Genomic DNA, 12109 nt, shown 5'->3' with positions numbered 1-12109 from the left:
TGTCCTGGAACTAGCTCTGTAGACCAGGCTGGTCTCGAACTCACAGAGATCCGCCTGCCTTTGCCTCCCGAGCTCTGGGATTAAAGGCGTGTGCCACCATCGCCCGGCCCAAAAATATTAATGTGGTTTTCATTTTGCCTTTTTGCTTGTGTGTTTGAAGGGTATTTATCGCTTTGTAACCCAGGCTGGTCTGGAACTTGCCATGTGCCCCAGGCTGGCCATGAGCTACCATTCCAGTCCGGCAGCTGTTTGTTATTATATCTGAGATAATCGGCTTATAGCAAGAAGAGGGATTTTGTGTTTTGGGGGTTTTCGGCTCCCAGTTTTCAAAGTCCCAGCCTGTGATTAGGTGGCTGTCACTTCTAGGCATGTGGTAAGGCTCTGTGTCAGGGAACACATGGAAAGTGAAACCAGTCGCCTCATGGCTGGGTGTGAAAGGTGCACACTTTTAAAGGATACGCACCCAAATCACCTCCAGACCTTTCACAAGATCCTACCTCTTTACTCCTCCCTGGACCTCCCAGTAGCGCCAGGCTGGGGACCAAGCCTTTGGGATCACTCCAGATCCAAACTGGAACGTGGCCTTTCCCGTTCTTTATGTCCTCATTCGTCACGAGAAAGTATTACGTGTTTTATGAGCACCTCATTTGGTTCCTAAAACACCCACAGAACAAGTATTTCAGAACCAGGAGTTTGGGAATTATCAGAGGAGACTATCAGTACAGTGAGGCTAGTTCCTGTCGTGGCTTCATTATATACTGGACTCTGCCGCTTGCTAGGATGGAGGGTAAGAGGTCTCTAGAAGGTGATGATGTCTGTGTTCGTCTGACTGGCAAATGTGTATTTGGTGCTTATTGGCACCACGCACTGATAAAAGACTGGGAACCTAGAGACTAAACAAGACTACGTTCCTATCCTCATAGGACTCACATACTGTAAGGAAAGACAGATAAACCTCAAGGAGTCCCTACAAATAATGCCATACCCACCACCAGGGCCATACCAGCTGCTGCTGAGGACTATGTCTGGGTCCATGGCCCTACCATAGCCAGGGTCTGAGTTGATGTCCGTGACTCCTGATACCATCAAAGGCCATGCTGATGCCAGGGGTCTAGGCTGCATCCTGTGGCCATGTTGGTGTCCAAGGACCATGCTGCCATTAGAGTCATGGTGCCATCTGGGCCAGGGTTGCTGCAGAGAGCCATGCATGGGTCCCTACTGCTGCCAGGGTATATGTCAACTGTCCCTGGCTCCTGACATCAATGAAGGCAATGCCAATACCAGGGGTCTGGGCTGCCACCTAGAGCCATGCTGGTGTCCAAAGGCCTCAATGCCATGGGGCCCATGCCAATCTGAGTGGCCTGTGCTATTCCCTGGGGCCGTGTTATCATCTAAGCCCAAGCTGCTAGTGAAGACTGTGTCTGGGTCCATGGCGTATTCTAGTATATATTAATTGGAAACATAAACATTTTATAAAAATAAATCCACTATTTTCTGCCACATTAAAAATGTGTTTAAACTGACTCTAATTTAGGAGATCTCAAGGTCCCTGGGCTTTTCACAGTGCAGTGGCCGAAGGAGCTTGTCTGTTTCTCTGTATGGCTGCCCCCTCCCTCCACCTCCTCCTGGCACTCAGTCCCAGTCCAATGTGAGTGGAGTGGGCTAGGCTGGTCTTTCTGCTGTGGCTCACTCTGCTCACAGTGTATCCTGGTCTCCCTCTTGTTGTTAGAAATGGATGCTGGGCTGTTCCTTCTTCCCTAGCACTGAGATTCAGAGACTCTGTGAGTCCTTACAGTTTTCTGATTACTCTTGGTCTTTGGCACGAGTTGAGGTCCCGACCATTCTTTTTTAAAGTGTATAAATATTACACTTTTAGTTTGAGCTGATATCAAGAAGACTAGGCCGACTACTTTGTAATGAGCACATTTCCCTTTCCCAGTTTGGCTAAACTTTAATTAGAAACTCACTGGTTAGTCATTTAATTATGTAGTCAGGACACACGCACAGGTTAAGAAATACTTGGGCCAGGCAGTGATGGCGCACGCCTTTAATCCCAGCACTTGGATGGCAGAGGCAGGTGGATCTCTGGGAGTTCAAGACCAGCTTGGTCTATAAGAGCTAGTTCCAGGACAGGCTCCAAAGCTACAGAGAAACCCTGTCTCAGAAAAAAAGAAAAGAAAAGAAATACTTGGGCTATAAATGTCCAATTCCTGTGTCTCCTTTAACCATACTTTGTACACAAGGGGTAAAAAAAAAAAAAATCACCAAATTAGGATTGCGTATCTCCATTGTAACACAAATTAGTTCAGCCTGACAGTTATCTTTGTGAGAAAAAGAAAATATTGGCAAGACTGTTCAGTTTACATTAAAGGAGACATTCTGCGTTATCTGGCACCTCTAATAAGGTACATATTTTGGGGTCCCGGCCCAGGAAACACATAGTGTGGATGAGGTTGAAAACCAAAGACGTTCCAATATGATTAAGCCCCAGAGTTCTTCAGCCACATGGCCTCTTCCAAGTGTCTGTGTCTAAGTCTGCATTTCCTTTCCTTTCTTTTCTTTTCTGTTTTTTTCTACCTTCCTCCCTCTTTTCCTTTCACTTCTTTCCTCCTTGCCTTCATCTTCTTTTCCTTTTTCTTTTTTGTGGTTTTGATGTTTTGAGACTGGGTCCCACTGTCCAGAACTCACGATTCTCCTGCGTCAGCCTTGAGAGTGTATTACAGTGGACCGCCACATCTCCTGCATTTCTTTCCTGAGTTATTCACCCCTCAGCTCCACCAAACCTCCTGAAGGCTCAGCTGACACTGTGGGGGCCTGGAAGGCGAGAGGAGGAAGCCATGGTCTAAACCAGCATATTTAACTTGGGGCTAACGAGGAGGGAGGGAGAGGGGAAAATAATGCCTTTGACCCATTCCAGTCTCCCCGTCAGTGCCTCCCACTGGCTGAACCTAATCAAAGCTAAAGGGCCAGGGTTTCTGTTTCTATATTCCATTATGGCTGGGGTGAGGATCACACACAAGGGCAAAGTGGGGTGAGGTAGAAGACATACCCGGAACACACTTTATACTGCTAAGAGTCCTAAAGCAAAACTCCACCCCAAAAGTGGAGTTCTTTTGGGGCCTCCTAGCTACTCCATCCCTGCTACTGACTGCACAGCCAGGCCTAGGGACAAGCAAGGCACACAGGTGGGATGCATGCTGTGCAGCCAGCACAGTGGTACAATGAACTGTACTGCAAGTCTGATCTCCAACAATGGCTTGTGATGCCAAAAAGGAAAAAGTATGGAGCCAACGTTTAGAAGAGCTGAATTGTGTTCAGGAAAATTTGTCTCTTTGGACCGTGGTTCAACTTTTTAGGGTAAAGAGGAACTTATGGCATGAAGATCAATCATTGTTAGTGACACCAATGAGAAAATTATTTCATAATTCAAAGACTCCTTTTTTATTGATCAAGTATCAGTGACTCATCCAGGTGTGGATGCCCATGCCCATAATCCAGCACTTCATCGTCCGAGATAGGAGGACTCCAAAAGTTTGAAGCCAGCATGGATTATATAGTGAGCTAGCCTAGGCTCAAGAGTGAGATCTTGTCTCAAAAACAAAAGTTTCAACAGCTTTAAACTGTGCCAGTGGCTTTAAGTAATCAGATTTCACTCTAGCTCTGTAAAATAAATAGATAGATAAATAAATAATCTAAGTCAGGTGAGGTAGCAAACACCTATAATCCCAGTCCTTGTGATGTGGAGGCAGGAGGATCAGAAGCTTAAGGGCCTGTTTCTTGTCACTCTCCACCCTCTGCTCCCTAGCTCTGTTCTTGGTTCTACGGCATGTCCTTTATAATAATCGGCAGGGTCTTATTTACCCAAGGCTGGCCTCAAACTCCAGACCTAATCAAGATGACCTCGAATTTCCAATCATCCCACCCTCTATTTCTGCAGTGCTGGGGTAACCAGCTTGAGGCACTGTGTCTACTTTATATGACAGTGCCGGGGATGAACCCAGGGTTTCACGCATGCTGGGTGAGCTGAGTAACTTCCTTAGCCCTAGGTATTTCTTACTTCTACTGAAGAAATTTTCTAACTTTTTTTTTGCTTTGCTTTTGATAATTGAAGACTAAATAAAGTATCTTATACCTCTATTTTGGAAGACAGTATAGCTCAGAGGCCCGGACCTATACAGGGCCCTGGATTCAATTCTAGTGGGGCAAAATAAATGAACATTTTTAACATCTCTATTTTTTAAACCATATGGTAAAGCTTTAGATAGATAGATAGATAGATAGATAGATAGATAGATAGATAGATAGATAGATATAATCTATACAGAAAAGAAGTCCTTCATCAGAACAAATACCAAGCCCCAAAGCATAGGCTCTGAGAACATTGAACCTGGGAATATCCAGCCCCTGGGCACCCCAGGACCACCCCTAGGTCCACAGAAGAGGAGAGTTGAGGTAGGCATACTCCAAGGGGGCACGAAGCATCCTGGTAGGACCCAGGACCTTCTTTGCAAACATTCTTTTTCCTAGCAGGACTAAGGGACTAGATGCAGGGTCTGTGCCCACCTACTTTAGATTTAAGACTCTAAATCCTAAAGTTCACTCTGTCCCCTGGTTTTTGGTTCTTCATCTGTCAATACTCCCCCCATGAGCACTGTACAGAAACAATCTCTGCCTGTAATGAAATGTATAACTTGATTAAGAAAGGAGGCAGGCGTTCCTCAAAGACCGAGGAATTAACGGAATGAATGAGGCCTGTGAGCCTTGTTCAGTTGGTCCCACTCCACTCGGGTGGCTCCTGGAGTCTTTCTAGGGCTGGCCTCTTTCAGAAATCTTGTCTATAAATAAAAGAGGAGCCTCTGAAATGATCTAAGGGTTCCCACACTCCCCATCCAGTAACATTGTGAACCATACAACTGACACAACCTATGTGTTTCTTACTTCCTTCCCAGGAGAAAGCTTTACTTGAAAACAATTTTATTGAGATATAACTTACATATAACAAGGTCGGACAAACTGATCTTTGTTTATTTATTTTGAGGCATGGCTTCATGTGGGTGACCTTGAACTTCTGATTCTCTTGCTTTCATCTCATGTGCTGGGATTACGCACGAGCGCACTGGGTATTTGTTCCATCACACCAGGCTTGTTTTCTTTTAAAGATTTATTTATTTATTATGTATACAACATTCTGCCTCATGTATGCCTGCATGCCAGAAGAGGGCAACAGATCTCACTATATAGATGGCTGTGGGCAACCATGTGGTTGCTGGGAATTGAACTCAGGACCACTGGAAGAGCTCTTAAGCACTGAGCCATCTCTCCAGCCCCGGCTTGTTTTCTTTTAAAGAACTAGAGTCTTGCTATATTACTCAGGTTGGCCATAAACTTGGTGCCAAGAAATCCTCTTTTCTGAGTGTGGCGGTGCATGCCTCTGGGAGGCAGAGGCATGCAGATCTCCCTGTGTTTGAAGCTAGCCTTGTCTGCATAGTGAGTTTCAGGACAACCAGAGCTTCATAGTGAGATCCTGCCTCAACAAACAAAACAACAACAAAAAGAAAAAGAAATCCTCTTGCTTCATTCTCCTCAATAGCTTGGTAACTTGTGCTTGTCACTGGGCCCAGTCTACCCATTTTAAAGGTGAAGCTTGATGAATTTGGTAAGCTATGTACGTGAGTGTAACCATCACCACAAACAAGGCAGAGGACCTTTCTGACTACCAGGTTTTCTGGTGACAGAACTGGGGATGAACATAAAGCCTCAGCTGTGCTAGGCCAGCAGGCTACTTCCTCACCTCCAGTCAGCATAATGCTTTCTCTAATTATCCACATTCTTGCATGCCAAAGGCTTGTCTCTTTTTATTGTTGGGTGCCAATCTGTCGCATAGATTACCACAATTTGTTTGTCCGTTCACCAATGGAACACTTTAAGTGTTTCCAGTTTGGGCTCTTCTGGATGAGCTGTTATCAAAATGCTAGTATAAACAAACCAAAAACTATGAAATTCTCGAAAATTCAATGTCCAACAAGTAAAAATTGGGTGCTTCTCTGGGGTATCAGAGAACAAACAGTTGATGATCAAGTTGAAGAGCAAGCAACTGACCTTATAAAAAGCAACTATAACTAAGATTGAGGGTTGGGGAAGGGACACTTAGACTAAATAAAGAAATAAAGAAGGCTGCTGATCAGGCACCTTTACAGCATGGGAAACAGGGATTGCAACATCCCTGCTAGGGCAGAATGATACATACACTAGTTGTTTCATTTTGACAGGGACTGGAATTGAGCCAAAAGACTCAAGCCTTTTTTCCTGTCTACTTTTTGATGGCCTGTCCAGGCATGGAAACAAAGGGCTCTATTTTCAGAGTCAGAAGAACTTTCCCGTTGTGCAGCTTTGGACAGGGGTACATAATCTTGGCACACGTGTGTGTGTGTGTGTGTGTGTGTGTGTGTGTGTGTGTACTTTAAGAGCTGTTGGAAAGATAAGTGTGTATATTATTTTATAAGTGTCTAGTACTTAAGCAGGACTCAGTGAGCAGATATACTTAGAAATCATGTTTAAAAAAATGTTTCTTTAGGAAGCCAGGATGCTTTAGAGCAGTTTTTAAACCACATCCATTTCTTCCTCCATTATTTTCATAAGCATCGAAGAACTGGATTAGGCCAAATCTGAGTAGATTTTAGAAGCATAGCCCATCAGTCCCAAGGCGCTCTGGGTGCTTCTTCTTTTATCTATGTCCACTTTCTGGTAAACCTGTCTGATCTCCTCGGTGCTTACCCTGGAGCCCTGACTGCAGGTCTTGGGTCCTTTGTAGCCTGGTTTTTTGTTTTTTTTTTTTTTAATCTGGGACCACTCGGGTCCACGGGTTCCCTCTGCACATGTGTGTGCTCTGTGATAGACTAGAAGGGGTATTAGTTGGAACTGGAGGGTATGGGTTTGAATTCTGACTTTATCGCCCCTGCCCCAGCACGCTGTGTTTTGGTCCCAGCCTTTGGACATCTTTTCCCCATCTACTGCAGGTAACACATTACCTCACTAGGCTGCAACTGGGTTATAGGATGTAATGCTGCCAGACTGTCTCAACAGATGCGTGCTGACTCTTGATCGAGTGCACTTATTAACCAGGCTTTTTACATTTCCCACAATTCCTGAACTCCTTTGGCTGCTTTTGTAGTTCAGATGAAGGGATCTACCTTGAGTGCCCCAGGAATCCCTTGGTGGAGAATCAACACCGTTCTGAACTAAAGCACGTCCTTTAGGAAAGAAGGGCGGGCTATTTTCTGCCTCCTCAGGGTTTAGGCTCTCACCTGGGTTTTGAGTTCAAGGGGCTTTCCTTAGGTAGGGGGTTTGGGTTTGTTGGGCTGATCCCGTATGCAAGCTGTGGCTCTCAGGTCCCTCCCCTTACCACAACCTCCTCCTCAACCACCTCTCCCGGTCGCGGGCCCTTTTGGGGGTAGGGTGCGTCCTTACTGCTTTTATTGATTTATAACTCCCGGTGCCAGTTGTAGCCACCACCCCCACCCCCACCCCGACTGTGTCAGCTAGGCTGACTTTCCACTGTCTTCCCTACGTGGGAGGTGCCCGCTGCCTGTCCCTCCCCCTCAGTCCCGGGCACAGACTCCCTGAAGAAGCCTGGGGGTGAGCTGGGAAGAGGCGGAGCAGTGCTCTGCCGCCTGCTCGGTTTGAATGCAGGCACGCGGGCCCCATTGGGTGAGCGCATCCCTACCGGGCGGGGCCAGGTGCAGTATTCCTGCGACCAGGTGTTTCCTTTTGTTCTCCCCGCCCCAGGCCACAGTAGGTTTTCCTTGAGTCGCTCCAATTCACCCGCTCCCAGGTGCTGTTTCTGTAAACATTCTCCTTAAGATATTTGGGGGCTAACTGCGGGCCCCGAAGTCATGCCTGGTTGCTTTAAATTTACATTTTTATTAAGGAAGGAGATAAAAAGCAGAAACCAGTGAGAACTGGGTATTGTTTTACTCTATGCATGTGATATTTGGGATTTTCGAATTAAAAACACTTGTAACGAAATACTATTGTAAGTAATGTAGCTTTGAAAATGCATTTAGGAAAAAGAAATTTAGGGCTGGAGATGGCTCACCCCTTAAAGGCTAGGCTCATAACCAAAAATACAAGAAAATGAAATTTAGCCATGCTAAATTTAGCCATGTGGTGGTGCTTGCATGCCTTTAACCCCAACATTCACCAGGCAAAAGCAGGCGGGTCTTTGTGAGTTCAAGGCCAATCTGGTTTATAAGAGTTACAGGACAGCCAGAGTTACACAGTGAGACCATATATATATATATTGTCAGAACATAATAAAGACCAGACAGCCACGCCTGGCTTTACCTTTTCAATTACACCTGGTCCATTGCCAAGCTGCTTCCTTTTGGGAACAAAACGGATTTTCATAGTTTCTCTCCCTGTCTTATTTTGTTTTCCAGTCCAGAGCACAACCACCAGAAGACACCAGAAGGAAGCCAGTATTGGGGAAACTTGGCACTCTTTTTACCGCTGGAAGGAGAAGGAACACCAGGAACGGGTTAGAGAGTCCCACCAACTCAAATACCAAATCGGCCCCTTCTAAACTCCCTGAAACAGAGAGTGAGAAAAATAAGACTCAGGGCAGCCAACCAAAGCCAACCAACGCGGGCTCCGGGCAGGAGGCAGAGGGCCAGCCTGCACAGAGCTGTGATCAGACAACCCCCTGCGATGCCGAACTGACACCTTGCTCCCACAGCAGTGTAGGGGTTGTGCACCAGTGCCACGACAGTGATTCAGCCCAATTAGAACCTCTGCAGGCAGAGGGAGAGACTTTTCCAAATGCCACCACCGCTGCCAAGGAGTTGCATTCCTCACCGGGGAATTGCTCCGGGCAGGAGAGCGCAGAGACGCTTGCCCACAGTCCGGGGGAGGACGCGTTGCCAGGCGCTGCTGGCCTCCAACCAGAGACAGCGAGGGGTGTGTCGGGGTCGCCGCCTGAGGAGCGCCTCGTGGGAGGACTAGGAGAGGCCCCCGACGGAGCCCCCAGCGTGGGTGCCGAAGCGGGCTCTCTGGGGGCCACCGGGGAAGCAGTTGTGCCAGGTGAGGCTCCCTCCGTGGGTGCAGAGACCAGCCGCCCAGCTCGTTCCGTCGATCGCGCTCATCCCGCCAAAGTGCTAACTTTAGACATCTACTTGAGCAAGACTGAGGTAGCGCAGGTGGACGAGCGGGTCCCTGTAGCTCCGGGGACAGACGATTGCGACGATTCGGACGACATGGAGAGGAGGTCAAGCGGCCGCCGGTCAGGCAGGCGGAGGAAGTCGCAGAAATCCACGGACTCCCCGGGCGCGGACACCGTGGCGACCGAGAGCACGGCCAAGGACGACGCGGTGTTCGACGACGAGGTGGCGCCAGACGCTGCCGCTGAGAACGGCTCGGCGGAAAAGAAAGTGAAATCGGCACACGGGACTCCCGACGCGGGCGCAGTCTCGGCCGCCAGCCCGGAGCCCAAGCCCAGCGCCGGCCCCCGGGGACAGCTTCGAGGTGAGCCGGACCGCGGCAAACAACTGCCGCCCGCCTCGTCGCCCACCAAGCGGAGGGGTCGCAGCCGCGTTCCCGAGGCGGTGCCCAGCCCCGGACCGCGCGCTCCTGCCAAGGAGTCTCCACCCAAGAGGTCACCAGCCGCGGCGGACGGCGGGGAGGAGGCGGGCCGTGTCGTCCCGCGCGAGCTCACAGTCAGAAGCAGCTCCCTGCTGCCCGAGATCAGGCCGGAGCACAAGAGGGGCCCATTGCCCCACCACTTCGACGGCCGGGGCGACGGGGGACGCAGCCGAGAGTCGGGCAGGGGATCAGGAGCATCCGACGCCGACAGCCTGAAGCCCAGGAACCATTTCGGTGTGGGCAGGTCGACTGTGACCACTAAAGTGACCCTGTAAGTAGCTGCGGAGTCATTCTGGGCAGGTGGCTGCTCAGGGTTGTATGGCTGTCTGTCGACTTTTTTTTTTTTTTTCTGTTGAAAACTTCAAAGAGAGAAGGAGCTGTTTGCAGAGCTAAGGTTTAGAGTATTTGGCAACCTCCACGGTTAATTCCTGCCTTAATATAAGATCTAAAATCAATGCAAAAATAAGATATGCCTCGAGGCACGGTGCTTATATAAATAATAGCGATAAGAATTAACGGCTTGATTTAGCTAATTATATTCTTTATCCAAAGTGTCCAGGGCTATTTCAGGGTAGTCACAGGGAGCCAGCAGTATTTTGAGTTGTGATCCAGTGGCTTTTACATGGGAGACTTCAAGAGAACTTAATGAAGTTAGTACATTGTTGTCCAAAGTAAGTCTAGAGGAAGTCTCTAATAATTCCGCTTTCTATGATCTAGGGAGCCTGTTGGTATTTTTGCTGCTGGGCTGGAAATAATATCAGAATTGAGATGATCGCTGTTATCGCTGAAAATTACCTAAGTGAAAAATTACCTAAACAACCGACTCTGTCTGCACTCTTAACAATTTAGCAAGTATTTATTGAGTGCCCTTTGTGCTGTGTCCTATGGGGGGCCATGACTCACACCTGTGATTCAGTCTGTTGCCCTGAACGTGTACGCCCCCCTTGTGGCAGAAAGAAGCGCACAAATCAAATAAAGATGGCCCAAGTGCCTTTTGCGGCCATAAGGGTTCTGGAGGTACAGGGAGAGAAGTCACTCATTTGCTGGAGGCGCCTGGGCTTGTGCCTTGATGGTAATTGATTTGTGTGGCCAAGACAGGGAGGGCTCTCTACAGAACTGATCGTCCTGGCAGGTGAGAATTAGCGAGTGCTCAATGTTTTCCTACGTTGATTCACACATTGATCATAAAGGCTGGTCATTTGCAGCCTTGTTATTTTTTGAACTGAACGGTTTCGTTCTGTTTGATTTCTTTAAAGGAGTAAGCTCTGAAATGGGTCTGTTTGGAAGCCAGTGGGGAGAGAGTTGTGCTTAATGAATAACGTTGAACTACCTCACCAGCTGGCAGCCCGGAGACCTTTGACATAATCAGATATTTATTCTGTGATGGTAGCGTCAGGAAAGTAACCAGCGTGAATGATGCCCATTATTTGTGGAAGACCAGTGTGAAATGAACACAGAAACCTGCTAAGCCTTGCTGGGAGAAACCTGGCTGGACACTCCACCTGTCGTCCAATCAGAAGACAGCAGTGGAAAAACCAGAAAAGTTACACTGTTGAGGGACTGTAAACTTTAATCCCAGCAAGGTATGCGGGAGGCTGAGGTATGCGGATCTCTGTGAGTTCGAGACCAGCCTGGTCTACAGAGCTAGTTCCAGGACAGGCTCCAAGCCACAGAGAAACCCTGTCTCGGGGAAAAAAAAAAAAAAAAACAAGCTCAGGAAGGGATCTGGCCGTGGACCCGAGCAAGTTGTCTTTTTTTCTCCCTGCTGGTCATGTTTTAATTTTTTTTTTAACTTCATCGCTAATCTTATTTAGATTTCTTTAGTACAGTGCCTTACACATGATGAACAGGCAAACTATTGAAGTGGAAAATTAAAAGTTTTATCTAGTTCTTTGGCTTGTCAGTCTGACAGGATCTTTCAGCCCCATTAGTCCTGTTATGACTGGATTTTAGGCAATGATATTGACAGACTGTGTTTGGTTCTTTGGTGGTCTCCCCCTATAGCCCAGGGTGGCTCCTAGCTCACTATGTAGCCGAGGCTGGCCTGGAACTCAAGGCCATTTTGCTACTTTACTGGACTGCAGATGTGAGCCTGGCTTGTGGGGGGTGCGGGGGACCTTGTCTGATCAACGAATTAAAAAAAAAAAAAAGAAGCTATATCACCTGAAAAATGATGACTGAATCCTGTTAGGGAAAAAAAATGACACTGACATTATTAAAGAAATATGTTTAAAATAGGGAGGTTCTTCCCTTTATAGCATCGCCTGGGCCCTTTGGACTCCCTCTCACGTCGTAATGCAGGCATTACAACACAAATTACAGGAGCCTTCCTTTTAATCAGCCCCAACTAGGTTAATTGCAGAGACTCTTGGTAGCCCAACTTAATGGTAGAGAGTGTGAGCTGTAAAGGTGTTTTGATCCCGTGTAAATCTTTAATGAGCAGATATGCTTCCTCCCCTTCAGGGAGCCCTGG

General features: G+C 47.6%; 1 protein-coding gene across 1 annotated transcript in view; it reads left to right on the top strand.

The window, feature by feature from the left end:
• The window catches only part of Crybg1 (crystallin beta-gamma domain containing 1), a 120335-nt gene that overhangs the window by 52810 nt on the left and 55416 nt on the right, over nucleotides 1-12109 (top strand). Inside the window, exon 2 of the mRNA XM_005363590.2 lies at nucleotides 8439-9907. Within this exon, the coding sequence (XP_005363647.2) occupies nucleotides 8439-9907 (1469 nt within the window). The remainder of the gene's footprint in view (nucleotides 1-8438; nucleotides 9908-12109) is intronic.

Source organism: Microtus ochrogaster, linkage group LG9 (assembly GCF_000317375.1).
Source record: "Microtus ochrogaster isolate Prairie Vole_2 linkage group LG9, MicOch1.0, whole genome shotgun sequence".
Lineage (NCBI taxonomy): Eukaryota > Metazoa > Chordata > Mammalia > Rodentia > Cricetidae > Microtus > Microtus ochrogaster.
The sequence above is the reverse complement of the archived record's forward strand: the minus strand, read 5'-3'. Positions and strand labels throughout refer to the sequence as shown.